The sequence below is a fragment of the Ammospiza nelsoni genome, chromosome 10 (assembly GCF_027579445.1).
Source record: "Ammospiza nelsoni isolate bAmmNel1 chromosome 10, bAmmNel1.pri, whole genome shotgun sequence".
Classification (NCBI taxonomy): Eukaryota; Metazoa; Chordata; class Aves; order Passeriformes; family Passerellidae; genus Ammospiza; species Ammospiza nelsoni.
Genome location: NC_080642.1, coordinates 21,993,710 through 22,020,242, shown reverse-complemented (window position 1 = coordinate 22,020,242; position 26,533 = coordinate 21,993,710). Strand labels below are relative to the sequence as shown.

General features: G+C 39.7%; 1 protein-coding gene across 4 annotated transcripts in view; it reads right to left on the bottom strand.

Moving 5' to 3' along the window:
• Positions 1–1,118: 1,118 nt before the first annotated feature.
• The window catches only part of UGGT1 (UDP-glucose glycoprotein glucosyltransferase 1), a 40,577-nt gene continuing 15,162 nt past the window's right edge, over positions 1,119–26,533 (bottom strand). For 2 of the 4 annotated variants that reach the window (XM_059478980.1, XM_059478979.1), the window contains exons 15-41: positions 26,255–26,340; positions 25,687–25,822; positions 24,641–24,772; positions 23,153–23,317; positions 22,838–22,958; positions 22,033–22,131; positions 20,699–20,722; positions 20,069–20,163; positions 19,276–19,482; positions 18,563–18,694; positions 17,459–17,589; positions 16,719–16,814; positions 16,285–16,387; positions 15,749–15,828; positions 15,117–15,306; positions 13,205–13,363; positions 11,491–11,576; positions 11,065–11,149; positions 10,095–10,183; positions 9,699–9,803; positions 9,036–9,120; positions 8,313–8,495; positions 7,001–7,161; positions 6,384–6,498; positions 6,028–6,144; positions 5,593–5,752; positions 1,119–5,198 (exon numbers count right to left, since the gene is read on the bottom strand). In XM_059478980.1, the coding sequence (XP_059334963.1) occupies positions 5,173–5,198; positions 5,593–5,752; positions 6,028–6,144; positions 6,384–6,498; positions 7,001–7,161; positions 8,313–8,495; positions 9,036–9,120; positions 9,699–9,803; positions 10,095–10,183; positions 11,065–11,149; positions 11,491–11,576; positions 13,205–13,363; positions 15,117–15,306; positions 15,749–15,828; positions 16,285–16,387; positions 16,719–16,814; positions 17,459–17,589; positions 18,563–18,694; positions 19,276–19,482; positions 20,069–20,163; positions 20,699–20,722; positions 22,033–22,131; positions 22,838–22,958; positions 23,153–23,317; positions 24,641–24,772; positions 25,687–25,822; positions 26,255–26,340 (3,168 nt within the window). In that variant the 3' untranslated portion in view covers positions 1,119–5,172. Of the gene's footprint in view, positions 5,199–5,592; positions 5,753–6,027; positions 6,145–6,383; positions 6,499–7,000; positions 7,162–8,312; positions 8,543–9,035; positions 9,121–9,698; positions 9,804–10,094; positions 10,184–11,064; positions 11,150–11,490; positions 11,577–13,204; positions 13,364–15,116; positions 15,307–15,748; positions 15,829–16,284; positions 16,388–16,718; positions 16,815–17,458; positions 17,590–18,562; positions 18,695–19,275; positions 19,483–20,068; positions 20,164–20,698; positions 20,723–22,032; positions 22,132–22,837; positions 22,959–23,152; positions 23,318–24,640; positions 24,773–25,686; positions 25,823–26,254; positions 26,341–26,533 lie in introns of those variants that run through there. The other 2 variants (XM_059478981.1, XM_059478983.1) reach the window with 2 other exon arrangements.

The window sequence follows — 26,533 nt, the reverse complement described above, 5'->3', positions numbered from 1 at the left end:
GCCTGCAGGGTCTGGGGGTGTGTGAAGCACCCCCTGGCAGCACCACTGAGGCACTCTGGGGGAGTGGCAGGCTTTGGGAAGGTCAGTTCCTGGAGGAACCCTGTGCTTGGTGTCCCACTGGGCATTGCTGAGTCAGGGATGGCAGACTGGAGAGGCTTGGTGCAGAGGGTGCTGGTTTAACTCCTTTCCTGGGATGCATTGCTGCAGATCAGGCTGCACTTGTTGGACACAGCAGGTGCAGCTCTGGAGAGCAGTTCCAGCGCTGCTGAGGGCTGGCTCTGCATCCTCACTGGGGATTTTCCCCTCAATTTGGGCACCCTCCCCAAGGAGAGGCGGGAGGGCTGGCCTGGCAAACTGGGCAGAGCCTGCAGAGCACTCCCAGCCAGAAGCCCCTGCTGTGTGGATCGAGGGGTTTCCCTTGAGAACTGCAGCTGTTTGCTGGGCACAGCATTAACTCCAGCAGCCTGGGCTCTCCAGGCAGGGCTGGCTGCAGGCAAGGAGTGCCTGGGGATGGGGCAGGAAGGGCTGCTGCACCCAGAGCAGGGCTGGTGTGCTGGTGTGTGCCGAGTGCTGAACTCAGGGGTGTTTGTGCATGCACAGGAACTGCCACGTGTGCCTTGGATGGGCCAAAGCAGCAATGTGGGAGCAGGACCCCTTCAGGATTAGCACAGTGGCGTGGGTTATCCCTGTCCCTCTAAGCCCTGGGGATAAGGGCAGCACAACTGGTGTTGTCTGACTCTGAAGTGCATTTTTGTGACTTTCCATCTTGTTAAATGATGACTTTTCATTTACTTAAATAATACTTGCACTGTTACATCAGTGCAAGTATTCATTTTCTTTATATCCCCACACAGCTAAATGAAAGAGAAATCTCCAAGTCTCATTTCTTTGTTATTTGCTTTTTAGTAAAGCAGTGGCATTCTCCTTTTAAGATAAAATACATGGAAATGGGCAGCAAGAGCAGCTTGTGGCCTGGTGGTTTGTTCACCTGTAGACAAAGTGCTGCCTGCCCTCATATGGCTTTGTAACTTCCCCAGAAAGAGCCTAAGTGGTACACAGCAAACCAGCAAGGAATGGGATAGTTTGCCCATCAAAGAAACCTGTTGTATCCAGGTTAATACAATTTTTAAAAATTTTATTTAAAAAAAGGATTCAAAACTACTTTTTGCATCCCCTCTCCCCACTCCCCCATCAGAATTTTTCTCATTTATGCAGCTCTTTTGGGGTGGAGGGTGATCAGTTCTTCAGCATTAAGTATATACAGTTACATGCTTCAATAGGTACTTCAAAAAGCAAAAGGGGAGGAGTGCAAAATCCTGTTGAGGTCATAGGCATATGATGTGTATTTATTCTTTCTGGCTGCTTCCTTTTCCTCTTTTAGTTGTCTCCTGGGATTTGGTCTCATTTCCCAAACCTGAGCAAGTTCAAACAGTCAAGTGCAGGTCTCTGTAGCATTCAGCTGGGCTTCCTGTGTCAAGCTGTCCATTTTATAGCTCTTTGATTAATAAAGATGCTCTGGAAAAGAGCCCTTGAGAGTCCCATAGGAGTTTGGAATTCATTCCCAACTCTGAAAGAACTTCAGACACATCTCTGTACTTGGAAGTATTTCAGGAGCATCACTTTCCCAGTGCTTACTGTGAAGGATCAGTGTAAAACCAAATCAAATGAAGAAATGACAAAAAGCTGACCTAGAAACATTCTTTTATAGTAGCAGTAGGTAGAGTTCCAAAAAAAAAAAAAAACCAACCTAAAAGGCAGATTTATATAAAATATTCCTATTGTTTAACAGAAGTTTAGGGGTTACCCAAATACCATTGTTAACAAGACTGGCTGGGAGGAGGAACCCTTTCCTCTTTTTCCTTTCTGGCTTTTCAACAGCATCCCAACACCTGCATGCAAGAAGTGAAAAATGTACTCCAAGGAACACTATTAAAACCTCAGTTATGTGCCCCAAAGCAATTGACAGGAGAGACAAGGGTAAAGAACAGCAGAGGTTTTATTGTGTTGGATCTTGTTCTTAGGGAAGCTCACTGTGATCTCAGTGCCAGTCAGTAAAGAGAACTCCCCACACCTTGGATCACTTGCCACACAGAGTTATGGAATATTCTTGAACAGATTACAGAAGATTTGGGTAAAACCAGGTCATAATTTAACCATGTTCTGATTCCTAAGACTGTTACTGGGTATTTACTGCTTTTATATGTCCCTTTCATTTTCTTTATAACCCTATATGGCTAAATGAAAGAGAAATCTTAAAGTTTTGTTTCTTTGCTATTTGCTTTTAGTAAGGCAGTGAAAAGTTCCTTTTAAAATAAAAGTAGAGGGCATTTCTCAAGTGTGAACTCCTCACCAAGAGGTCAAGCTGCTTTGTAGCCAGAGATGGCAACAAGGTCATCACCTTACCCCAGATGTGGCTTTTCTACTCTGAGGGATGCAAAACCCCACTGTGACCTCTGTAATCCCCATTTTCTAATTATCATCACTCTGCTAGTCCCAGGACCAGGCCATCAGTGATATGACCAGCAGCTGCTCTATTTCATTAATAGATTAATTTCATCTCTCTACAAGATGCTTTCTACATGAGGGTAACAAACTATTTTTCTTTCAAGGCCCCATTGAGCATCTAAGAGCAAACACATGCACAGATCCAAAAGAAGTGATTATTCTCTTTTTGATTGTCATTTTTGGGTGGAAATAAATAGTAGCTTCTCAGGAAAAATGGGGAATAGTTCACATTCAGAATGATCAATAACATGTGCATTTTATACTGTACTTGAGAACACCTTAAAAGTACAGCAAAGGTGTAGAATCTCACAGTATGCTTCTGGTTTCTTTCTGTATCAATTGTGAGTTAGATGACTTTTATTTCTTCATAAAAAAAAGAAGAGCATGGTGTCTGTGAACTGGAGACATAAATACCCTCCATAGCCAGAGAGATCTTATCATTAAAAAAAAAACCAATAGGATGCAGTGTGGGTGTTCAAGTACATACATTACCTATAAGAATGAAGAAGCATATTTAAAAAAAACAATTGTAACTGACATTTAATTTAGATGTATTTTCTTATCCAACAAAGCATTGTAAATGTGCTGAATTTAAGAGTTGGGTTTCTTCTCAGTCTTGTGGCTCCTAATATAATTTGGGAGAAAAAAGCCAGATACAGTTCTAGAGAGGAAAGGGCCTTGAAAGGAACAGCTGCTCCTGTTCTGAGGGCTTGAGCACATTCTTGCTCCATCTATCTCCAGAAGGAATAAGTGGTGTACAGCTCCTGCCCACTCCTCCCTGTGCCACTCCATGTGCTCCAGCAAGGCTGAAGTGATTCGGATCAGAACACAGAAAGGACAACCTTGCCTGTGCTGTCTTAGCTGTTTAAAAGAGGCTAATTGACACAACATGTAATTAATTTGTTAACAGGTGTATTGTTTTTTACACTAGAAAGAAGTCCTGCTATTGTAAGTCTGCTTATCCTTAAGTGGAGCAGTTTTGATGGGAAGCATAAGGCACCTCACCTGTCATTTCCAGAGACACCAGACAGACTATCTGAATTTAAAACCCCACAAAGTGGGAAATACTTAAGCTGATAAACTCTGTAAGTTGCTCTTAGTGTGCTTTTTTTAAGAGTTTGGGCCCTTCCTTCAGCTGGCTGGAGAAGAGCTGCTTTTTCTCTTAAATCACACTATTGAACAGTTTAAACACTGCTGATGTCTTCTTTCATATTCCTCCAAAACATTATAGCCTTTATAACACAGCAATTCCAGAAGAATATTTCAATATTCTTATACTGAGATATGATTATTGGGTTGAAGGTCTTACAGCACAAAACATTGATAAATGTATGAAAACAAGGGAGTCACAAAAACCAAAAAAGTTTGGATTTCTCAAGCTGCATAGGTGACTATATTTTGTACTAGAAATCTCCTTTTAGTTTTTACATTTCAACTCTTCAGAGTTACAGGGAGCAGACTATATTAACCCTACAAAATGGGGGAAACTGGGTTTGAGGGTTTTCTTTAATTGGTATGTTCATAGTACAGAACTATGGCAGCAGCAGCATCTTTCAAAATGAAGACATGAACATGAATGATAAAACAGCCCAGGGTAATTAATCCTTGCAAGAAGAAACATCTTTGTCTATGCACAGAATGCAAGCAAATGCAAGTGAAATATCCAGAAACCCCAAAATCAAATGAGGACTCTAATGTGTGCAAGGAAAAAGGATGATCAAAGTGGGAACTAAGGCTTAAGACCTAAGAACTCTGAAGTTTTTATTGATGTGACAACTTCTCTGTTTGAAGAAAAATAAAGTTAATGAAATTTACATGATGATAAACTTCCAAGTTCCACAGATTTTTCATAAACAAAAAAACATTCATGAATCAGTGAACCACAGCAAGAGTAAGGCCCTGCCAGTTGTGCAGACTGATTTACACTTGGAGGAGGAGGAAGGGAGGGCACTTTGATTCAAATCATAGAGACTAGGATGAACTCAGCTGCCAAATTCTGTGTTCTGCTCACTTTGTGAGCTTAGGCATTTGCATTTGGATGGGCATTTAAAGAGACTGTGGTAGAGCTTTACATTAAGCCAAACCATCAAAAGTTGGGCAATAAATGAAGACAGAAAAGAGAAAATCAAAATAATGCTGATTTTGTTACAAAATCAAGGGCAGACTGAACAAATCCAAGAAGTATTTTCAATTGTTTGAAAACTTGAAGATGAAACAGTGTCCCAAATTCAAGGCATAATTTCGAGCTTTATAATGTTACCTGGAAAAAATTATGTCCATCAGATGAGGTTAGGATGTATGTCTGCAATTCCCAGACTGTCAAGTTAGATCTGAGGCTAAACTGGAGCTTCAGCAGTGGTGGAGGCAGCAACAGCTGAAGGAAGAGGCTGTGGCTCTTCAGGTGGATTGTGAAGTTTGGTTTCTGAAACACTAAATTCCATCACGGGGTCTTTCATCACCACCACAGGTGCAAAAAACACCAGTAATGCTAATTCCAGCAATCCAGATCCTATTTCATATGCAGAAATTAACCCAAAGGCAAGGAATAGAAATGCATACATCATCCCATTCAATTATTCAGCAGTTTTGCAGACACACCGGAAAAAAACTAGCTTCCAATATAAAAATTGTCTATGAAAGAGTCTAACTTGAATTTGTCTCCATGGATCATAATTCCACATGTGCCTCTGGATCTGTAGAAGAGGAGAGAAAAATGAGCACTCAGTTTGAGCTGCCTCAGTTGGCAGGTTGGTTTGAGAATCAATAAAGCCTCCCAAGACTTGTTCTTTGCAAGGTATCAGTGCCTGAAGGACAATTCTCACCCACAGTGTGTAGCAGAACTTCTTTAAGGGTTAAGAAAAGGCCAAGCTCATAAAATTTCAGGAACAGTGAGGGTCTTTTACAGAACTGGAACAAATCTGTTCTCTGGCTTTCAGAATTAGGTTAAATTACACCAGACTTGCTCAGCAAGTTCCTTCCATCCCATGATGATTTCATTCAGCCCTGTGCATGGTACAAGTGAGGGAGGACACAGCACAAGACCAAAAGGCACAGAGAAAGTCACAGAAGTACAGAAAGAAAAATTACCATGTGTGTGTTGTCCTGGCATCTCAGCTGGTGTTCCCATTTCCTTCTCCTTCTGGAAATTACTCTGGAGCAGTTTGATTTCTTGATCATAGTCCTGCCACTCTGGAACTATCCTCATGGCTGCCTGCAGCTTGGGCTCTTTGGTCATTGGGTTGTTACACTGCAAACAGAACAGATAGGCTACAAAAGGTGTCTGCACTCAACAGAGGTGTGCTCCCCTCTGCAGGGATCTTCAGCCAGAGAACAGTGCAAAGTCTCTTTCCAAATTCATAACAGTGCCACTGCTCCAGGTAAGAGAAACACAGAAACTAATGGAAAAAACTCAAGTGCTGAAAATGTGCAAGTAGTGGTAGAGGCTGAGGAAGGGAAGTGCCTCTACAACTGGTTGCTGTATTTTATTGTGCTGTAAGAGTGAGGGAATCATCCTGCACTCACCAGATCAATGGTTTTTGCTCTCTTCTTTGAGGAATCATCACACCATGTTTCACACCACAGCCACTCCTGTGGTAAGGACTTGATTGGTACTTGGTGGATCATGTTGTTTGGCAAATCCTGTTGTGCAGAGTAAGAGTTAGTGGCTGTTTCCACAGGGTGCAGGATGGGAGGAGCAACCCCCCTCCCAAACCAACAGGATTGTGAAGGTTAACTTCTGTAAGAGTTTTCTTATTTCCCAATGCAAATATAAAGTGATGAATCCACACCTCATCCCATTCCAAAGACCTCGGGGAAAATCCCAAGTCCCATCCTGACACCATAGCCCAGTAAAACAAAACAAACACAATAAAGCACACCTGATCAAGGTTGGACAGACTGTTTGGATCCTGACTCAGACCCTGATACTGTCCTCTGAGTCGATCTCCAGCTGCTATCTTCCTGAACTTCTTCAGATCCACAACGTACAGAGCACTACGTGGAAATGATGCAATTAGTTATGACTGCAATTAGTAATTCACTGAGGGGTAACACTGCAGCCCTACTAAACCCCTGAGACACAACACCCTAAAACAGTCTCAGGGTGGCAGCACATCTATGATCTATTACAAAGCAGGAAAGCAGTTCTAACAAAAAAGAATTTCCAACAAATTGGAAATTCAGGAACAAATCATGGCATGTACAAAAAAGAATTTCCAACAAATCTGTCTTAGCTTTGCTGTCATGCAGTCCCTGTTCCAACATTTGTTATTAACAAAGGAAGATGTCTGTTAGTTAACAGTTCAGTTCTTCATCTCTAAAAGTTGTAGCAAACTGAAAATAACTTGTCTCTAGTGCTTCACTGGCCACAGAACCTTAAAGAGGCAACAGGAAGCAACAAGTGGTTTTCAGGCAGAGCTGCATACCTCAGCTAGTTTTCTGCTAAATCCAAGTAGCAACCTCTCTATTTTAGGAAAAAAAGAAGAATTCTTCATACCTGATGTGGTATTTTCTTCCAGCTAAATGACTTGCCCAGTATCCTGATTTCCAGAACCTGTATCCATCCATCTCCCTTCGGCTGTCACAGAAGGGGGTGTATCCATAAGGAGCACCATCCAGGTTAAAATCCCTCAGTTCCTTCAGGTCTGTGCGCACAATCTGAAGGGAAAGGACATTTTATTTGCATTTCTAGGAGCCTACCCTTCTAGGGTTGCTTGCAAATGCTGTATAGGATTTAACTCAAACTGAGCAAGCAGATAAAGGAAGAATTACCTGATATATATGTGGCAGTTTTTTGCATTATATATATGTAGTACAAAAATACAGCACAAAAGGTGTTGTCTCCCCTGCCCTAAGAGCTGGAGCAAATAAAATAGAGCTTCAAATAACCTGATGGGGGTTGGTTTGGAGAGATGAAGTGCAAAACTGTTTCTTAATAAGCAGCAAGAATTCTCACTATACATGAACTGGGATTCTTGGTATCCCTTCCTCTTCAGTGTCTGCAGACTCTTCAGGGATGAAAGCTTTTTAATGGCTTTTTGACACAGATGTGGCACTAACACTACTTTAAAAATACCACTCTAATGGGAAAAAAATGCCTTAGTGTCTCTCACAAGCAGAGAAACAAACTGTCTAAAATGACAACTGGGGAGCTGGAAATCTCTCCTAACTGATCCTTCAGCTTCAGTTTGACCTGGCATGGCTTCCCACTGAACATGTGCCAAACACCCCAGGCAGTTCACACTCACTTGTTGATAATCTGATAATACTTCTCACTTCACATGTACTTTGAGAGTAGTTTTGGCAGTTCTCACTGTGCACATTTCCTGCCCTTCCCACCCAGGAGCTGAGGAGGGGGCACAGAAAGCCTCCCATGGCCTTGTGCACAAGGGATTTGCCTTCTCTACCTCTGGCCAAGGTAAAAGCAGGGCCTGGGAGGGCAGAGTGGTTGGTGAGTTAGGAAAATACCATTTGTGGTAAGTGATCTGCAGGCTGGGAGAACAGACTGAACTGCAAAAGTGGAAGGGTGAAATGAGAATCTGTTTGGCAAGCTGGCTGGAATCACAGTGAGTGAATGAGGAACCAGATAACAGTAAAAGACAGGCCAACAAAGCCAATCTTGTGGAAACAGGCACAAAACCCAGCCCTCAGTGAAGCATGCCATAATTACAGAATCAACCTCTAGTCATGCCTGTGAAGGGCTCAAACTTGCAACCCTTCCAACAATATGGAAATTGTATTCTAGAACTTATTAAGAAAAAAAATTAGGAAAAAAAGAAAAGATCAACTAACTGCAGCCTCTGTGTTACCTGATCAGCATCCACAAAGAGGATTTTATCAACAGCTAATGGGAAGAGCACATCTAGAAAGAGGATCTTGTAACCCCAGATGATTCGCTGCTTCTCTGTCTGTTGGTGCAGCCAGCGTGGCCATTTATACTGGACAAGCTCATACTGGAAATTGTACTTCTTGGCCATGTATGGGATGAACTCCTGCAGAGGGAGGGGAAAAAAGCAGCTTATCTCAGTTCTTTGTTCCTCTGCAGGAAAAAGAAAAGCACATTACAAGAGACAGACTTCAGTCGAAGGCACAGAACATCAGCAAATGAAATACCACAAAGAAAATTAGTTTTATTTTTAGTTCACACAAAACAGAGGCCCAAGCTGAACAATCAATACAAATTGTAAAGGTAACTAACTATTTCAGCATTTTTGTCCATTACGAGCCATTTCATAGTGATCCACAGAGGAGAATGCATTACTCAAATCATAAAAATTCACAGATGGGACAATTGTTTAGGGGTGTACACAGCAGTGTAAGTGGGAGCATGTAAAATGAGAGAAGAGCATTGGGAGAATTTTTTTACTAGAAAAACTTGGCCCACTGTCACATCAGCTGACATTCCCATCTGTGAGGCTTCCTCCAGCTTTGGGTGAGTTCATGTTTAGCCAAGTGATGCTGGGAAAGGGAGGGGGAAGCAGCTTGTGGCACCTTTCCCCCACCACCAAATAAATTTCTAGTTAGTAACAAACCTTGAATGTAGGTGATAAGTAGTTCTTCAGAAACCAAAACTTTAAAGGAGTCTTGGTGTGTTTCAGCACAGACAACATCATTATGCTATCAAAAGAAAAAAAAAAAATAAAGCAGTTACAGGAACAAGTGGCATCCATGAAAAGTGAGCTGTGGAATAGATCACAAATTGCTGGGCTACATGATTAAATTATTTGTAGTTATGTGTCAGGTAACTGAACTTTATAAATAAAGAAAAAGTGGGTAGCTTCAGCCTATTGTAAATTGCTTAATTTTATCCACAAAATTACTAAACCCCCAACATCTCTATATTTTAACTAGGCAGAGAATATACAACCTGTTGGCTTTCACAGTCCTTTGAGAACAACAGAAACTCAGATTCTTTCCAAAGCAACTGTGACTTATTCTGTAACTTCTTAATGATACATTGGTTATATTGTAGTGAGAAAACTTAGGACAGCAACACACCATCTATTAAACTAAGTCAATTTTAACTCATGAATGCTATGCAGACAGAAGTTCCCATGACATGGTAAATGCAGATTCTAGTGGACTTCTGAAGCATTGAAAAAGTGGAGTTTTTTATACTCTTACAGATTGTAACCTTTTTCCTTGTGCAAGGCCACCACCCTTTGGCACACTGGGGTTATAAATTCTCAACTAACCGTAGGAATCTCTCATACAGGTGTCCTGAAGCCACAGAGAATATATTTAGTACATCATCTTTATCCTGTTTCACATCTTCATTCTTCTGTCCTCCTGTGAATCCCCTGAAAGGAAAAACATGGTTCTGTGAAGGACAAGCTAGGAAGGGCCAGCTCTATAGGAAAGGCTGCAAATACAAATGTTTTCAGGCTCCCAAGTAGCAGGGGGGGTAAAGGAAGGTAAAAGCAGGTGCAAAGCAGGAGCCCAGAGCTCTAGAAACAGAGGAGTCCAATCAATGACAGCCCTGAATTCAAGCAGACTTAACAGACAGCTGTGGAATTTCACACACATCATGGTATTGCCAAATAGTTTTCCAGTTTCAAGAAACTTGTAGGTTATCATTGAATTAGTTTTACCATTTCAGAGATTCCCAAAATCCAGATTCATTCTCATTGGTGCCATCACTTAGCAGATCTTCATTCATCATATCAAACTTTTTCTGCACCTGTGAAGCAAGACATGGCTTTAGTGAGTTGGAACCACATATTGAGTAGATATTGCAGGAGTGTTATCCTGCCACTGGTTCTGTTTTTACCTACTTGAATTACACCCCATGAGCTGGCAGGTAACCTAAGCTCTCTGGGAAAACAGCTCAGTAATGAGTGACTTTTTCCACACAGATTTCAAAGGAGCTTTTAGACACCAAAGGCATTTTAGTCTGGATGGTTAAAATGCTTTTTTAAGAGATATTTAATGAGATGGATGCCAGTGATCTTTCTGGCTAAGAAAAACCTTTAAAGAAACCAACAACCCCTACCACCCCTCAAAAAACCAACACACCAACTCCACCAGTCTCTAAGTGGCATAATTGTCACTGAGACTCCAAAGCAGATACACAAACAAGACAGTGAATGGGGAGAACATCCCAAAAATAGCCCAGCACATGTAAATAGAGGTGTGAACTGGCTCTGTTATAGCCATCACTTATCTACCAGTCATTCTCCTTGAACTTCTCAGCTATGGCATTACCTGACAGGCAACCCTAAGAGACAGCAGATTAGTAATTTACCATTTTTTTCTTTTTTTTTCAAATGTATTCTCACCTAGTCTGTGCCAGAGTGACACAAAAAAAATGAATAAAATTGTGAGTATTATTGTAGCTCAGGGACATACACAAGGAACAGGACTTTGTCATTCTCTCCTGTATTAAAAACCCAAATCAAGGCTACAGATGATGCTCTCTACTCCTGATACAGTGAGGTGAGCTTAGTGCAGACTGCCTCAAGTGTGAGCTCATGGGAAAGGAGCTTCAGGCCTTAATCCAAGTTTCTCCCCACTGTTGATCCAACAGATTTCTTTCAGGGCACCTTAGGTTTATAAACTCACCTTCACTTTAATAATTTTGCTCTTGAAGTTATTGAGAACAACAATAACTTCATTAGCTTCAGGTGGAGAGTCCGTGCCATCATGACTGAAAATAGAGCAAGATACTGATTTTTACTACAAAGCAAAAATATGGTTTTTATTTCTTCTGGCCATTTTTACACATATATTTAACCTCAGCACTGCAAAACAGGTTTCAGACATGCCAAAGAAACAAATACATTTATCTGAACACACTTAATGGGGTTTTTAATTAATGAATTTCACCTTGCATAACCTATGTTTAGTATGACATGTAATTTGCTGTTTAATTTGCTGTTCAGGTCACCACACTTTGGCAAGGGAACCATTAGATTCACATATTACAATGCCTATCTACTTCAGAAGCTTTACAAGAAAAACACTGAAGTATTTCTTTTCCTGGCCTACCTGTAGATCCTGTAAATATCTTCAGATCTGCCTTTTCTCAGTCTTAGAGTCCATGCACCAGGATTGGCTTTTAACTGGAAGTAGCCCTGTAAAGTGAAAAGAATATTTGGCACTTTCCAGAAAATGCAAATGCAGAAAAATTAGCTTTAAAGTTATGGGTTTTGACTCACTGTTTTAGATCTAAAATGTTATTTGCAAGGCCATTGATTAAGGGTTTTAAACCCAGAGAACAGGAGAAAAGCCCCAGAAATCATTCCATTCAAAATTGCTGGGTTTTCCTAAGAGCTAGAAGCTTGAAAAAGTCTTGCATTATTTGTTAGATCAAAGTCTTCGCTGTCCTGATGGGAGCAGTGCAAGCCCAAAGTCTTTTCCTGCAAAAGGTTGCCTTCATGAAGGAGTGAGGGAATTTCAAAACTCTAATTTGTGATTATACAAGAAAATCTAAAGGAATTCTGAAGCTCTACAGAGTGGTAATTCTAGAGCAGAAGCAGTAACATAATTTACAAGTTACAAGATATCTCTTCTACAGAAGTTAAAAAATTACAATGTGAAATTCAAATATTGTGTTCAAGTCTTGTTAAGCTTCAGATTCCAGATCTGAATATTTTCCTCAGTGATTTAGATTATTAGACCTATAGAAGACACATGCAACTGTAGAGATGCTCCCATTCACTTTTGTACTGTGGCTTCAAATGCTTGCAGTTCCTATGTGAGCCAAGCTGCTTTAATAAGAAAATTTTAAAATATTTTTGAAAATTTTGATGCAGTTAATTAGAAAAAGGACACTTCTGAGTTTTTAGTCCCCAACATAAACACACCACATGTAAAATCACATGTAAAATAAGGCACATCTTTCTTTCTACAGTAAGAAATACAACATCACTGTAGGATATACTCTGGCTAAGAAAAGGCATAAATTGAAAATTAGTAAGAATTCTAAAGTAAATATTTAGCACCAGGAAGCAAGGAATATTTTCTCCTTGTTTTTCTTTTAATTCATTTAAATAAATGTAATAACTTTAAAAACCTTAAAAATAATAATAAAAAAAAAAAAACAACACAAGAGGTAATGTACTTCAGTTTTTCACTAACATTACATATCAAGAAAACACTCCAGTGCCAAAATTCCTCTGCCATAATTTCAGTCCATTACCTTTCCCCTGCTCCAGTGTGGACACTGAGAACAGACACATCCCTTATGCAGAGACATTACAAAAGCAGCTGCAGGGAATAATCATACACTTGGATTTCCAGCATCTTTCCTCACCTAAAATAAGCAAATCCCATTCTTTCACACTTCCTTTATTTTCTACAATGCCAATTGTCCTTGCTGACTCTCTCCATTTATGGAACAGGTCTCTTGAAGAAATGGGTCCCAAAAATGAGACAGCCTGAGGCTCACAGCACCAGAGCGATGGCCCAGGGAGGACCCTGTCCCAGAAAAACAACTGAGCTCCCCTGGAAAGGGGCTGCTTGAGAATACTGGCAGCATTTAAAGACATTCCAGAATATCTCAGAAGGGAAAGGAGCTCATCTTGAAAGAGGTGAGAGGTGTGAAGCTTCAGACATCAGTGTGAGGAATGATGGGGTTCTGGTGCATCTGCATCAGCTGTGGAGCACAAGTTACACCCCAAAGCCAGAGGCCACGCTAGGAAACACCCAGGGGTGGAAGGCAGGGCTGTGCTGGCTGTGCCAGCTCCAGGGGGACACTCACCAGGTTGGCCATGACAATGGTGTCCACGATGACAGGGCTGCTGGAGGTGCCCAGGGTGAACTGCAGCCCCCGAGGTGGCTGCCCAGTTGTAATGTCATAGCAGTGGCCCTCCAGCAGCAGGTACTCCAGCTCATACTCTGCAGCTACAACACTCTCCACCTGAAAGGAGCAGATACTGCTGACTGCAGCACGAGCTCTAAAGTGCCAGATGTTATTCTCTAGAATAGCTATAGTCATTTAAAAAAAGCTATTTCACCAGAGTAATTTTATTGTTAGACAAATACCTAGAAAACCTCAAAAAGCTCAGCTCCTTCAAGTGACAAACCTCACACAAATATAAGAGTGGCCCAGACAAAAGTATTTGAATCTCAACATATGCTAGGATAGGAAAAGGGAAAGATTGTTGCTCTATTCCACAATTTATTTTTTTAACATTTACTGGTGAATGGAGAATTGGTATCTCATAAAAAGTATATTATGGGATCCAGAATTTTGACTGCAAATGTGTTTAAAGCTCATCTCACCTAGTATTAGCCACCTGAAATAAAAATTTTATTTTGCTCTGCATTACTCTTACAGTGCACTAGGGTACTGTCAGGACACACCCATTCTTTTTTTTCTATACTGAACAAAGGTGACGAGGAAAGAGAAGAGAAAAAATAACCAAAGAAAACCCCACAACCCCAAAAGTCTTGGGTCCCTACCAGGCCAAATTCAGATGTAGCCTGAGGACAGTACATAAGCAGAATGTTAGTCTAATCCCACAAAGCATCTCCTCTCACTGCACATCCAAAATGACACATTTTTAATTGCTACAGCACCAACAGACTGCACATTGGGAACTGGAAATGGTGCACCTGCAAAAGTAAAGCTGCTGTTTATTTGGAAGTTCAGGAATGCACTTGGAATGCCTGAAGCATTTAATCCCCCTCCCTCTCAGATTTTCAATTAATCAATGGGCCAGGCATGGAAATTAGAGGCTTTAAATGTAGTATCAATGCTTCATTTATGGCTTTACAGTTAGATTAAGAGATGAAAACAAAGAAACTCCTAAATCAAAACATACTAACCCAAAACCAAAACCATAAAACACACACACAATTTCCTAGATTTGTGAATAACTAGTACAGAATCAGTAATACCAGATGTAGCACAATACCACACCATATTCCCAAACAGTATCAGAGAGATGCAGAAGCAAGAGGGGGCTAATAATAGGGACTAATAATACAGTGATCAGTGAGAAGGGGACCCATATTTGTGATGCCCACAAGGCTGCAAACACTGTCACTTTTCCAGAGGCCTCTTTGTAAAGGCTTTGACAGTCTTGCTACACACACATGCGTAATATTACAATAAGGTAAATAAATAAGGGATTTTTCCCTATTTCTCCCTCTGAATGTTGGGCAGCACTGCCCAGATCCACAGTCCAACAATCTGAGTCAAAGTCTGCTCAAGCAGCAGCAAGCTCCTGAACCTCAGCTGGGCCTCCTGAACCTCAGCTCCTGAGCAGCTGAGTGGATTTCTGCTGCATGGTTTTACTGCTGCACTGACACTGCACATCCTTCTGTGGACCACAGCAGTGTTTGCCAGTTAATAAGCACTGTGAAATTAGTGAAAACTGAAACCAGCTTGGTGGCTTCTAGGAGCAAGGGGAAGGACCTGCTCCAAGCCTATGGTGTCTGAACCCCTGAGTCAGGCATCCATGAGTAATTGAGAACAGCAATCCTGCTGTTGGGGAGCTTATGCTTCCCCTCCTAGAAATCATTTAGAGGTCTGTAAATGCAGTAATATCCACAGCTCTATGTTTACTGACATTTTAAAATTCTGCATTTCTTTCCCATTAAATAAAAACAAGCCCTGGAAAAGCAGCACCATTTAAATGCAGTAGGAACATGATGATTTCTCTTACCTCCTCTAAGAAGATATTGTCAAGGTCATAGGGGGTTCTAACAGATTCCACCATCCAGCTCTCAGGAGTGTTTAAATTCAGAGTGAACAGTGGAGACTGGGGCATATCCAAAAACTTGGCAATTGGTCCTGGAGCAAAGTTATTCTCTGCTGTGAAAGAAATCTCTGGCTCCAAAACATAGCGGTAAAAGCTGAAATTTCAGAGAGAAAAGGTTAGAACACCCATCTGCCAAAATTTGCTAATATTTCACTTTCATTGTATTTGCAGATGCCATCAGCTTTCCCTGACCTCTGATATCTCCAAGCCTTTGTCCAAAGCAATGCAGGTTGTGTTAACCTTAGGACAGGTCAGAATTTCTATCTTGAAGGACCAAAACAAACTGTGCAAGACTTAACTAGTAAGTTATTTAATTTTATATAAATACAAAAAAAAAATTAAAAGCAGCCAACTTGTAAAATAGCAGAATTACTTCATGCCAATTCCCAGATTCTCTGTGGGAAATGATGTTATTATATAAATGAGATCAAAGCAGTTATTGAGATTTCCCATGGGACAGCTGACCATGCTTCTGTGCTTGCACATTCCAACAGGTTTCTCTCTCTCTGCCCACCCTGTATCATGGAACTGCTTACCTTTTCAGTGGCATGTCAGAAAGCTTAGACTGGCAGTTCATAAACACTCTCAGATTCATATTTATCAGTTGGTTCAAAACCTAAAGTAATAAGAAAGAGACATCCCTTAAAAATCTAATGAGGAGAGCTGACCACTGTTTTATAGACAGGACCTCAGGGTGGATGTTATCTGCTCATTCCCAATCCTCCCTCCTTGTGGTTTTCTTTACCACCCCTTCCCCCTTTTTAATTGGTGGTTTTAAGCACAGTTACCTGCTCCTCATATTTCAGGCATTCTTTTTGGCTAGCTGAGACACTCCTCAAGAACAGAGTTACTGCAAACTAAGCTGTTAGAATAGTGAAACTAAAAGCTCTCTGGACAATAGCTGAGTATGATTTTATTAGTGTGTAATACAGCTTAATTAGTATTTCCACTGATAAATGCATTGTGAAATTCAGACACACTATTAGAAAGCCACTGGTCACCACACAGTCAAAGAGGAAGCAAACATTCCAAAAGGATGGAATTTGAAGTTCTCACAACCCTGCCTACGTACCAAAAGTAATGGAGCAAGTCTTTGAGCATCTCTGGTCACAGGATCAACAATAGCCACAACATCAAAGTATGTCTCCCCCTCTTTTGGTCTCAGTTTAACTGCACTAAACAGAAGAAAATACAATTTTAAAGTATCAAATACATGGATAAACACTTGAAATGCATTACAACCCACTGCTATCCATCTCATTCTGAACTGAAATTACTTCCTAAATGCTGTGCACCTTCAGAAACTTAATAGAAAAAAAAATAGACATATAAATGTATGTTTATATAGATAGGTGAAGAGATAAAATGAATTTCTGGAATCTTTCTGAAAACTGTTGGGGACTTTCCTACTGCTACTTAGATGTTTTGGTTTTTTTTAATTAAATGCAACATAGAACATTGGGGAAGTTAAAAGACACAGAAAAGCCTTGTTCAGCAATTCTATACCTGTATCGTTCTTCAAAAAACTGATATTCAATCCTTGCCTCTCCTTTTGGCTGAGCAGAAAGAAGAGCATCCACTTTCATTACCAAATCACTTGCCCTGAAAAGGAGGAAAAGAATAAGGCTTGCAGATATCAAGGAAAAAGGCTGTACTTATCACATTTCTGTCAGGCAGCAGCAAAAGAGAAGGCAAATAAAATCCAGATACCAAACACTCCTACTACCTACACAGGCTCTGAAGAATTAAACATATTTAAGGGTTAATCCACCAGTAATTTAAACTGGTTGCAGCCTTATTACTGAGTATACCAAAGGATTTAAGTCTAACAAATACAGAACAGCTGTATTTTAGGGGTTACCCATGTTACAGGACCTGAATTCCTGATCTTCACCAACCACTCAGAACTGAAAGCCATTCAGATCAAACCCTTATTTCACTACTCTTCCCATTTTACACTGCAACTCTGAGCACTAGGAAGCAATCCTCTAAGTGGAGAAACTTTTGAGAGGGGTCCTATCATAAAAGATAATTACTTTTGAGCACTACTTCTTTTTCAGTATTTCCATAATTTTTCAGTCTAGTATTTTAAGAATATATTCAATCGTTAAGGTGTAAAACCTCTTGAAAGTTCAATGAAAATAGATTTGTACATCACACCTTTGCCAAGAAGCAAAATTGCAACCTACAGGTCTGTCAGCTTTTCTTGAATTAACTGAGATTTCTAGTGACAGCTGTTTACTTACAGATCTTCTTCAAATCCCAGCTGTTGAATCTGAGATTTGATTTTCTGTCCCGATGTCTTTAGGATTATATTTTCAAGGAGATGAAAATCATCCTGGTTGAACATCTCTCCATCCTCTAATGGGCCAATAATCTACCAAAACATAGCAGAATCAGCATTATTAGGTGCCCTGGTTTGAAAAGGAAGTGAGTTTTTTGGGAGTTTGGTGGTCAAAGTAAAGGCTACACTGAAACAAAATTCAAAGATGTATTAAATAAATACTCCAGCCCAGTCTCAGTGGAAACCAACCATTTAGGCTGGTATTAATGTCAGTGGCAGCAGAGTTTAACAGGTAAATTCAGGTATTGAGAGCCAAGAGCCCCAGACTAAGACATAAAATACACACTTAAAATTTTCACTGGGTCAGGCAATTAAAATTATACATGAAGTACCACATCTGGAAGGGGCAGCAGAATACCAAGCCAATTCTAATAGTACAGCAAATCTCCCTTCTGCAACCTTCAGAAGCCTAAGAGTTATCTAGACAAGTCTTGTTATTCTGCTAATGAGAAAAATAGAACAGAACAACTCAACGCCTGAGATTTTTAACCCACTGAAATATCCAGCAACCACTGAGACCTGAATGGGTTTGTTCCTAACCAGAAACAGATGACAAAAGAAAACTCAATGCTGTACACAGCTGTGTTTCATTGTTTGCAGTGAAATGCTATTGTAACATCATTTACCTCATTTCAGATAAACTATAATAAAAACAGATGGTAGAAGAGACCAAAGCACCTTGGTCAGGGCATTTTCAGTACACTGAAGCAGCATAATCTTACAAATTTACCATCCCCTTCTACCCCTGAAATCAATTCACAACCAGCATGAAGGAACTTTGTTATTGAGAGACCTGAATTTGTACCAAATGCCAGCAACTAACTGCACACATTAAAAAGAAAAGGTCACACAAGTGTGAATAAATCAAACTGGAAGTGATCCTAAAGATTGCTGAGACCTAAAACAGGCTGGCACTCCTGTGTCTGATCCCCACCCAGACTCTGCTGCTCAAATCTGCTCCTTTCTCACACTGGAAAGTCTCTTTCACTGTCTGTTATCATCTCACCCGTCCATTGCTGATCACAGCCCTCTGCCCCTTCTTCAGCTTCAGAACATCTCTGCAGTAAATAGCATGGGAGAGAATAAAATCCACCTTGGGAGATTCAAAGGCTTCTTTGAAAATGTTGGTATCCATACCCTAAAAGAAAAGAACACTTGACATTGGAATAGGAAGAAAACTAGACCATTGCACACTTTTTAAAAGCAATCTTTTTGTTGTCATTCAAGAACATCTTTGTATCTTGCTAAAACTGATCCCTGGCCCCCTTTTCTTTGTGGCCTTAAACCTAATTCTTGCTTGCCACCACTATCCCAACTTCTGCTGTGAAGCTACTTAGACCAGTTCCAATCTTCCTGCCCAACTTTTTAAAACCTACTTTGAGACATGCACTTCTACTTTTTCCCATCTTTTAAAAGAATATTATTCTCTTAACCATCCAAGAAACACTGACTCACTTAAATAGATCCCTGCATCCACGTTCCTTTTGCCTTCTTCAAGATACATAGCTCTGATGAGTATGAGGATTTACTTGATGTTTAGATGGATTGTTCTATTTAGGTAAACCCTTCAGAGATTGAAAAAAAAGCAAACTAGCAATCCCAACAGGGTTACTTTTCTCTGTTACTGCACCTTCTGCATATGAATATACTACATTAAAAAATAAATTCGAGGAACAAGCAAAGCACCCTCCCCATGAAAACACCAGCAGACATGCCTACCCCAACAGCAAATTCCAAGATGTCAGCTCCTGCCTCCAGTGCCTTCACAGTTTCTTCTTTTGCCATCTTGGTGATGAAGTTCTTGGCATTATTTGAGGTTTGTGTCTGCAAAGCTGCCCATATGGCTTTAGCCACAATGGTATTCTGGCTGTTGGGTTCTTCACTGGGATTATTAATCATGCTGATTCGAATGTTATTGCTGGATTTCTGTGTTTAACAAAACAGGTGATGGGAAAGTTTAAATTTTCAGATGAAATAAATATATAATAAACACTATAGCAAAAGCTTTGTGTTTCTTAACCAGAATATCAGATTTCAAATTGGGTAAATAGCAGCACAAGGATAAATAATGAATTAACTAATTTAACATCAAGCATTTAGCTTATGTATAGGCTCCACTGTCACAGCAATCTTCCAGATAAGCCTGTGCTACCTAAGAAATCCAGGACCATGGCCACCACTCAGTCTGGCAAAACACACTGTAAGCTGTGCTTTATTTTGTTCAGTTATCCTCCAGAACCAATGGAGCAGAGAGTAATGCTTTTGTTTATCTCCAAAACAAAACATAGATATTTCAGTTTAACACCACAGGTTTAAAAGAAGATTTATTGTATTCTGTCCTAGCTTAAGATCAGCAATGTTCCAGTTCCTAAAAATGAGATGAGGCTGGAAATTAGAGACCCTGCAGGGAGAACCAGGTGATTTCACATGAAGATTGTGTAAAACACAACTTGTGTTTTACAAGCCTCTACCAAGGGCTTTGCTAACCCATTCCAATGAATGTGTTACCTACCTGATGTTTAATGGCATCATACAACAATTGCCTTCCTGAAGGTTTATCAAAATCACCAACAATCCAAAAAGTAACTGGTCTAACAAAGGAATCATCTGCAATTATTAAAAAAAAAAAAGAAATTTGAGAGTGAAAGGAAGGAAAGCTTCATTTTTTTTCCTCATTTGGAGGTAAACTGCAAAGACACACATGCAAAGACTTCAAAAAAGTAAAATTCCATAGAATTTTACTATGGGTGAACCTAAGCTATGAAGCCTGGCAAGACAAAATTAATAGCATTGGTGTATTAGTCTTTATTAGGTCATTCAGAAAACCCATGTGGGACAGCATGCATTGCTCTAAGCTAGAATCTTTTAGGATTTTTGTTTGTTTGCTACTTTTTCAATTACAAATCATAAAGAAACACATAAATAACTTGGAGATTCCAGCTGGGATTCGAATCCAGCAGACATATCACTTCTTTGTATTCAAGCTGTTAATTCACAAAATCAGTTTTGTATAAAGACAGAAGTGCTGGAGCAAACATGCATTCCAACAGCTTCCTTCACTGCCTGCTGGTTCTAAAGCCAGTGTCATAAAGGAACCAGAAAATTCCAAGAATAATATAAAAAATGCCAAAGCATGAGTTACCATAGATCTCCTTGGAAGACATTCCTGGTCAAAGAGCAGAAAGGAAAGGGGAAAAGGAGAGACACATTAATAACTTGATGGTAATCCCAATGTGTATTTAGAAACTGCAGCACTGTACTGGGCATAACTGAATCACTACAGTTCAGATCCAACAGCAACAAGTTGTGCTAATTTTATTCCAATAAGCTTTGACTTTTTCTTCCCCTCAGACAGATGGATGCTTGATTTTCATGCTAGCTTTAATTAATATTACCAGTTTCATACCACAGGGTGAGGACATCATTCTGAAGACTGTTTACAAACACTGCTGTGCCACTGTGCTGTTATCTTCCCTCTTTAAAAAGCAGTATGGCAGTGCTGTATCAGTGCTGGTGCTGAGCCAGCAGCACACAGAACTTCTCTATTACTTCAGAAAATAAATGTGGTACAGCAATACTGTAACCAGATAGCAGCTATTAAATATCTTAAGTGGCAGAAGAGGCAGTGACCAAAAAATGTCAAGCCATGGAATTGCAAATTAATGCACTTTCCAACAGGCATGCCAAGGTGTGGACTTAATTAAATCCACTTGTTCAAATCCAAGGGACTGAGCATGAATGAAGAGCAGGCATGAGGCAGGAAGAGCAATGGGAATATTTCAGGCAGTGCACATGGATGGCAGTGACTGGAGACAGGACCATGGAAATTTGGGACAGTCTAGTAAAGACAGGAACAGGAGGATTTGGACCAAATGACAGCAGCTTATTTCTGGAATCTAACCAAAATGGATAAAGGAAACACCTGATGGTGTCTGGTTAGACCTGGTTAGGCTCTGTTTTATGTCTATGCATGCATTTCCTACACTTGAGAGGTACAGGCAAGTTTGAACACTTTTATGTGCAACTGTAACAACACTGCCATTGGAAAAGCAGTGCCTGCACTGGAGCAATAAAAACAGCACTGACCACATTAGGTGATGTCTTATATAATGGGCAGTTGGAATTTTCCTCTGAATCCATGTAACTTCTAGTAATTTTGAATTGTGAGACAGAGAACTAAAACCCCTTTTATATTTTCCTAGTCACTTGCTTACACTGCTGCATTTCTGGGAGTCACTTGCAGAAAAGCAAGAGCAGTTTGGTTGAGACTTTATTATTCAGTAAGAGGTTGGACTAGGTTTAAGAGGGGAAAGTTCTTGCTCCATGTAGATGTCATGTCTTACTAAAAAAAATCTTTAACAGACTATGCTGTCACCCACAGGCCTGGCAAGGCTCAGTGAGTGTGTGAAGATCTGCACATGTGCTTGGAAACAAACATAAAAGCAGACTTGGATTCAGAATCTACCACAGATTTACCTTTCTTTGTTAAGTAGGTCATGCTGTTTGCAACAGCAGCTGTCTTATCTTTAGACTCCAATGTGGTAAATCGAGCAAAGTCATCCACAAAATGGTTATCTGAGGAAGAGAGCAAGCATTAAATGCCAAAGCAACTATTCCATATAAACTGAAAATAAAATCACTACTATTACCAGAACATTAGGAACATGTCCCATTTTGCTCCTTGTAATACTGCTTGTATCTCATTTTCACTGTTAATTCATAGGCTGAGAAAAGAATTTTGCTGTCTCACAAGACACAGTAATAATTACATTGCATATTTGATAGGGAGAAGTCAGTTGAAAGAATTTTCCAAGTCTCACTTAGTTGACACTAGTGTATGTAAATAATATAGATTGAAAAATCCACTTTGTCACTTTTTCAAGCAACTCAAAAAAGGCAGGAGTAATGTCATTGTACTGCAGTCACTTCATTGGGTGTTCATTTAGCAAGGGAACATTTTGCTAAATCTGAATTAATTCCAGAGATGACTGTCAAGCCTGTTCAAAAGAAGGTCAGAACTAAGAAACAAACTGCTGCTTTATGCATTATATAATTTCTCAGCTTCATGAGTCATATTCCCCTTAAGGTCTGTATAAAAACAAAACAAATTCCCATTTTGAAAATCAGTAGATATTTAATGTTGTACATAAACATCTGTCTGTACCAGGACTGGGTCATCACTTCAGGTGCTGTTAATGCTTTGCCACCTGAGCTTTCCACTGGAACAGCAAGTCTTTCACTCAGACATTTCAGGTTTAACACAATTAAAAGCATCCCTTACTCATTCCTGTCAGATCTAGGTACTCTCTGTCAGACCTTAGGATTCTTGAGTTAATTCTTGGAACAACATTAGGCTGGTTCATGATATACTCAACCACATCTTGGTCATTAGATAATTCACCCTGAAGGAAAGAGGAAAGAAGCATTATTTCTTATTTGACATATAAAATTGCCTTACATAATCTTTAAAAAAAAAAAAAAAGGCAGAAAGCAATTCTGAAAGCTAAGCTGTCTTGTATAATATGCAGCCAGGGACTTGTGGATCAGCTTTTCCAAATCTAGTTTCTCTCAAGCCTCAGAGGAGCTCAGCACCCACCAGGTACACGGCTCGCTGGAAGATGCTCGTGGTTTCCAGGATTTTGTGCATTGTCACAGTTTCCAGGTCATCAGGATCCAGCTGATCTTTTTGGAAAGGCATCCCATTGAACAGGACAACAGGGAGGGGGCCCACACCAGTTTGCTCATAGTAAGCTCTTGCTGCCTAAAAACAGGAACAGAAGCAACTTTAGCACATCAGCCACAAAGGTTCCTAACAAGTCTAAACACACATGAGATCCTTTACCACTTCTGTTAGACACAGACAATGTATCTTTGAAACTTTCAAAGCAAAAAAAAAGTTCCTTCACAATACAGAAGTGCACAATACTCCTTTAAGTTCATTTTGTAAATTAATTTCAATGAGCACTTTCTGGTAGTGGCAAAAGATACACAACAGGAAACATCACTTTGCCTGTGGAAGCAAATGCAATGCAAGCAGTGGTAGCTGTAATGTAAGACAGCGTAAGGAATGTTTATTTTTTTAAGAATGTATTTCTTAAACCTGTAAGAAAGCAGTTACTTGTGAGGCAGGGATTATTTTGTCAAGACAAATTTCCCTATTTCATGTAACCTCTGAAAAGTGCACCAGCATTGACAGATATCCTGTTAAAAGTTAAAATTAACTAGGTTCTGCTGGTTAGAGGTTCTGGTTGAGGCCCCTCCTCTCATACAAAATGCCTATCTTACTTTTATGGATTTTAATTTCCCTAAAATGTTTTTCTCTTCACTATCCTGCACTGGAAGACTCATAAGCCTAGGAGCCTATTTTCTGTAACCCTGATGGGATTCCTTACCTTTGCAGATGTAGGCAGCATCATGTGTGTTAAGAGATACTGGTGACAGTATTTTCATTTCTTTTAGAACAACAAATAATAAGAAATATTCGCCTATAAAACCTCAAATAAAATCTGCTTCATCTTACATATAACTGGTTCAATAGTGATTTACCCTCCTAATTTTCTCCATACAGAAAAGTATCAGACCTAAAAATCACTTCAAGAATTATTTGCAGAAATTTGTTGGATGTCTTGCTATAGAAAAAGCATTTTGAATTCATAATCATGGCTTTATCTCACTCAGTACTCAAATACTGATTCAGAAGCCCCCACTGATACCTCCCAATATTAAGCCTCTTGGTTTTTTCATTAACCATTCCATCACTTTGATGTTTTTGCAAACACTAATAAACTCTACTGAAGTATGCATTCCATAATGAAAGCATGAATTATGAGTCACAAGAAAGCTATCTTGGTTCTATACATACAGATTTTTAAAAAATATATATTCCATTATATGTACTATGTATAATATATAAAGCTTGTGCTGAACATAAACAGTGAAGTATAACTAGAAATCCCCCAAGGTGGTAACAAAATAGTTCCCTGGTTAGTAAGAGAACTGGACCAAGAAATTGTATGTAATTATATTTTCAGAACTGTTGCAGCAAAAGAAGTGGAAAACAAAGCTCTATTTGATGAATTCTTACCTTTCTGTTTTGATCATAGGCAGAATCAATTCCCAGCACGCTGCTGATTTCCACATAAGGATACTGTTTCTCAAGAACACTAACAACATGTTCCACTTTCAGCTGGTCTCCTGTTTTCACTTTGTTATAGATCTGAAAGGGGAATACAAGTTTACAGCTGCAACTGTAAAGCCTCTGTCCTTCTCAAAGCAAACTGACCTGTCACCTGTATTACAGTAGTGATAATAAGGCATTAACAGCCAGACTGCAAAACTTTTTTTTCATATTTATCAGTTGCAACAGCTCTCAAGCACTTGTAACCATTATAAGTATCTTGTTATACCTTGTAGTCATTCCAGTGAAATATATATACTTCTTTAAATAATAACTTGCATCTTTAATTAGAAAAGGTATTTGAGGAGTGAAAAGAGTTGTCCGGGGAAAAAAGCCTCAAATAAAGAATATCCAAGGAGCTACCTTCCCTTCAGAACTTGGGATATGCTTATGAACAGTACAACCTCACAGGGAAAGCAGGTAATAACTCTTTCCCTCTTGAAGGCACAAGATTTTACTTTGAGCTACAAATACACACCCAAAATAAAAAGAATTTAAAAAAAGTAACCAGCAATTTAATGTCACAGCTTGCCAATTTGTACAAGTATCAAACCACAGGTGAAATTCATTTACCAGCACCTGTATTGTCCTTTGATGTGACAAAGGTACACAGCTGGAATGGTTTAAACTCAATTATAACATTGAAGGGATGGGGCAGTTCAGAACTCAGAGACTGAATGAGCAAAGGAACAGGATCAGAAAAACATGCAAAAGTGTTAAGTGTCACCATGAAATCTGTGTCACAATGAAACCCAGTCTCACTTGTTAAAGTTAGGTCAGAAACACATTACAAGGACACATGTGTTCTGTGGTACCAGTATCTGGAAATACTCTGCATACTACCCCAGCCAAAGAACAATTCCTTCCATTGGCTACACATTAGCCCCATTAACATAATCTTATATACATTGAAAATATTAAAATATTAATTTCCCTTTTTAATTAATACTTACAGACATGACAGTCTGAAAAGCATAATTATTGTCCATTTCTTGTGCCACATAATTGTATGTCCTCAGGAGGGCAACACCAGGATCCTGCAGTCCATCAACATCCTCTGAGTCATTAACCACAAAGACTAATCCTATCCTGCAATCACACAAATCCCCAGGTCATCATTTCTATAAAGAATACACTTTTCACACAACTGCTGGCTGTGATCATCATCTTAAACACAGGTTTTTTCTAGAATAGCCTGGGAAGATGTTGAGAGCAGCCAGGAATCAAACTTAGGACATGGAATGAGTCCATCAGAATCTTGCTTTTCACCTCTCTCCTATCCAAAACTTTAGATTTCTTTTGGACTGTTAAAAACCAGAACTCTGTTTTGCTAGTAGAGGAAGTTATACTCAAGAAATATACACATACCTTGAACACAAGGAATGCAACATTTCTGCAGTGCCCTAGCAATGAGAATTTTACAATGGCAAAAGTCACATGCATAAAAACTAATTTAAAAAACCCCAAACATTAAAACCCCAAACATTAAAATCATAGAATAATCACTTATTCTATGATTACCTCAGTGGGATGTGGTTACTGAAGAACATTTCTGCCACATTCAGTAATTCTGCTGTGGTCTCATGGGTAGGATCTACTATCAGCACCTGTATGCAAACAGCAAGTGAAAAGTTTTTATGCCCTGGAGAGCCAAGATGTTCTCTGCTGTCTCAGCCCACACAGAACTGGGCCATTCAGACTGCATGTAAAGCCCTCATTCATGCAGCTGTTGCCTTAGAATTTTAAAATTTTTAGGCTAAAAGTATTGAACTCCAGAGAAAAAGGTAACACATCCAAGCT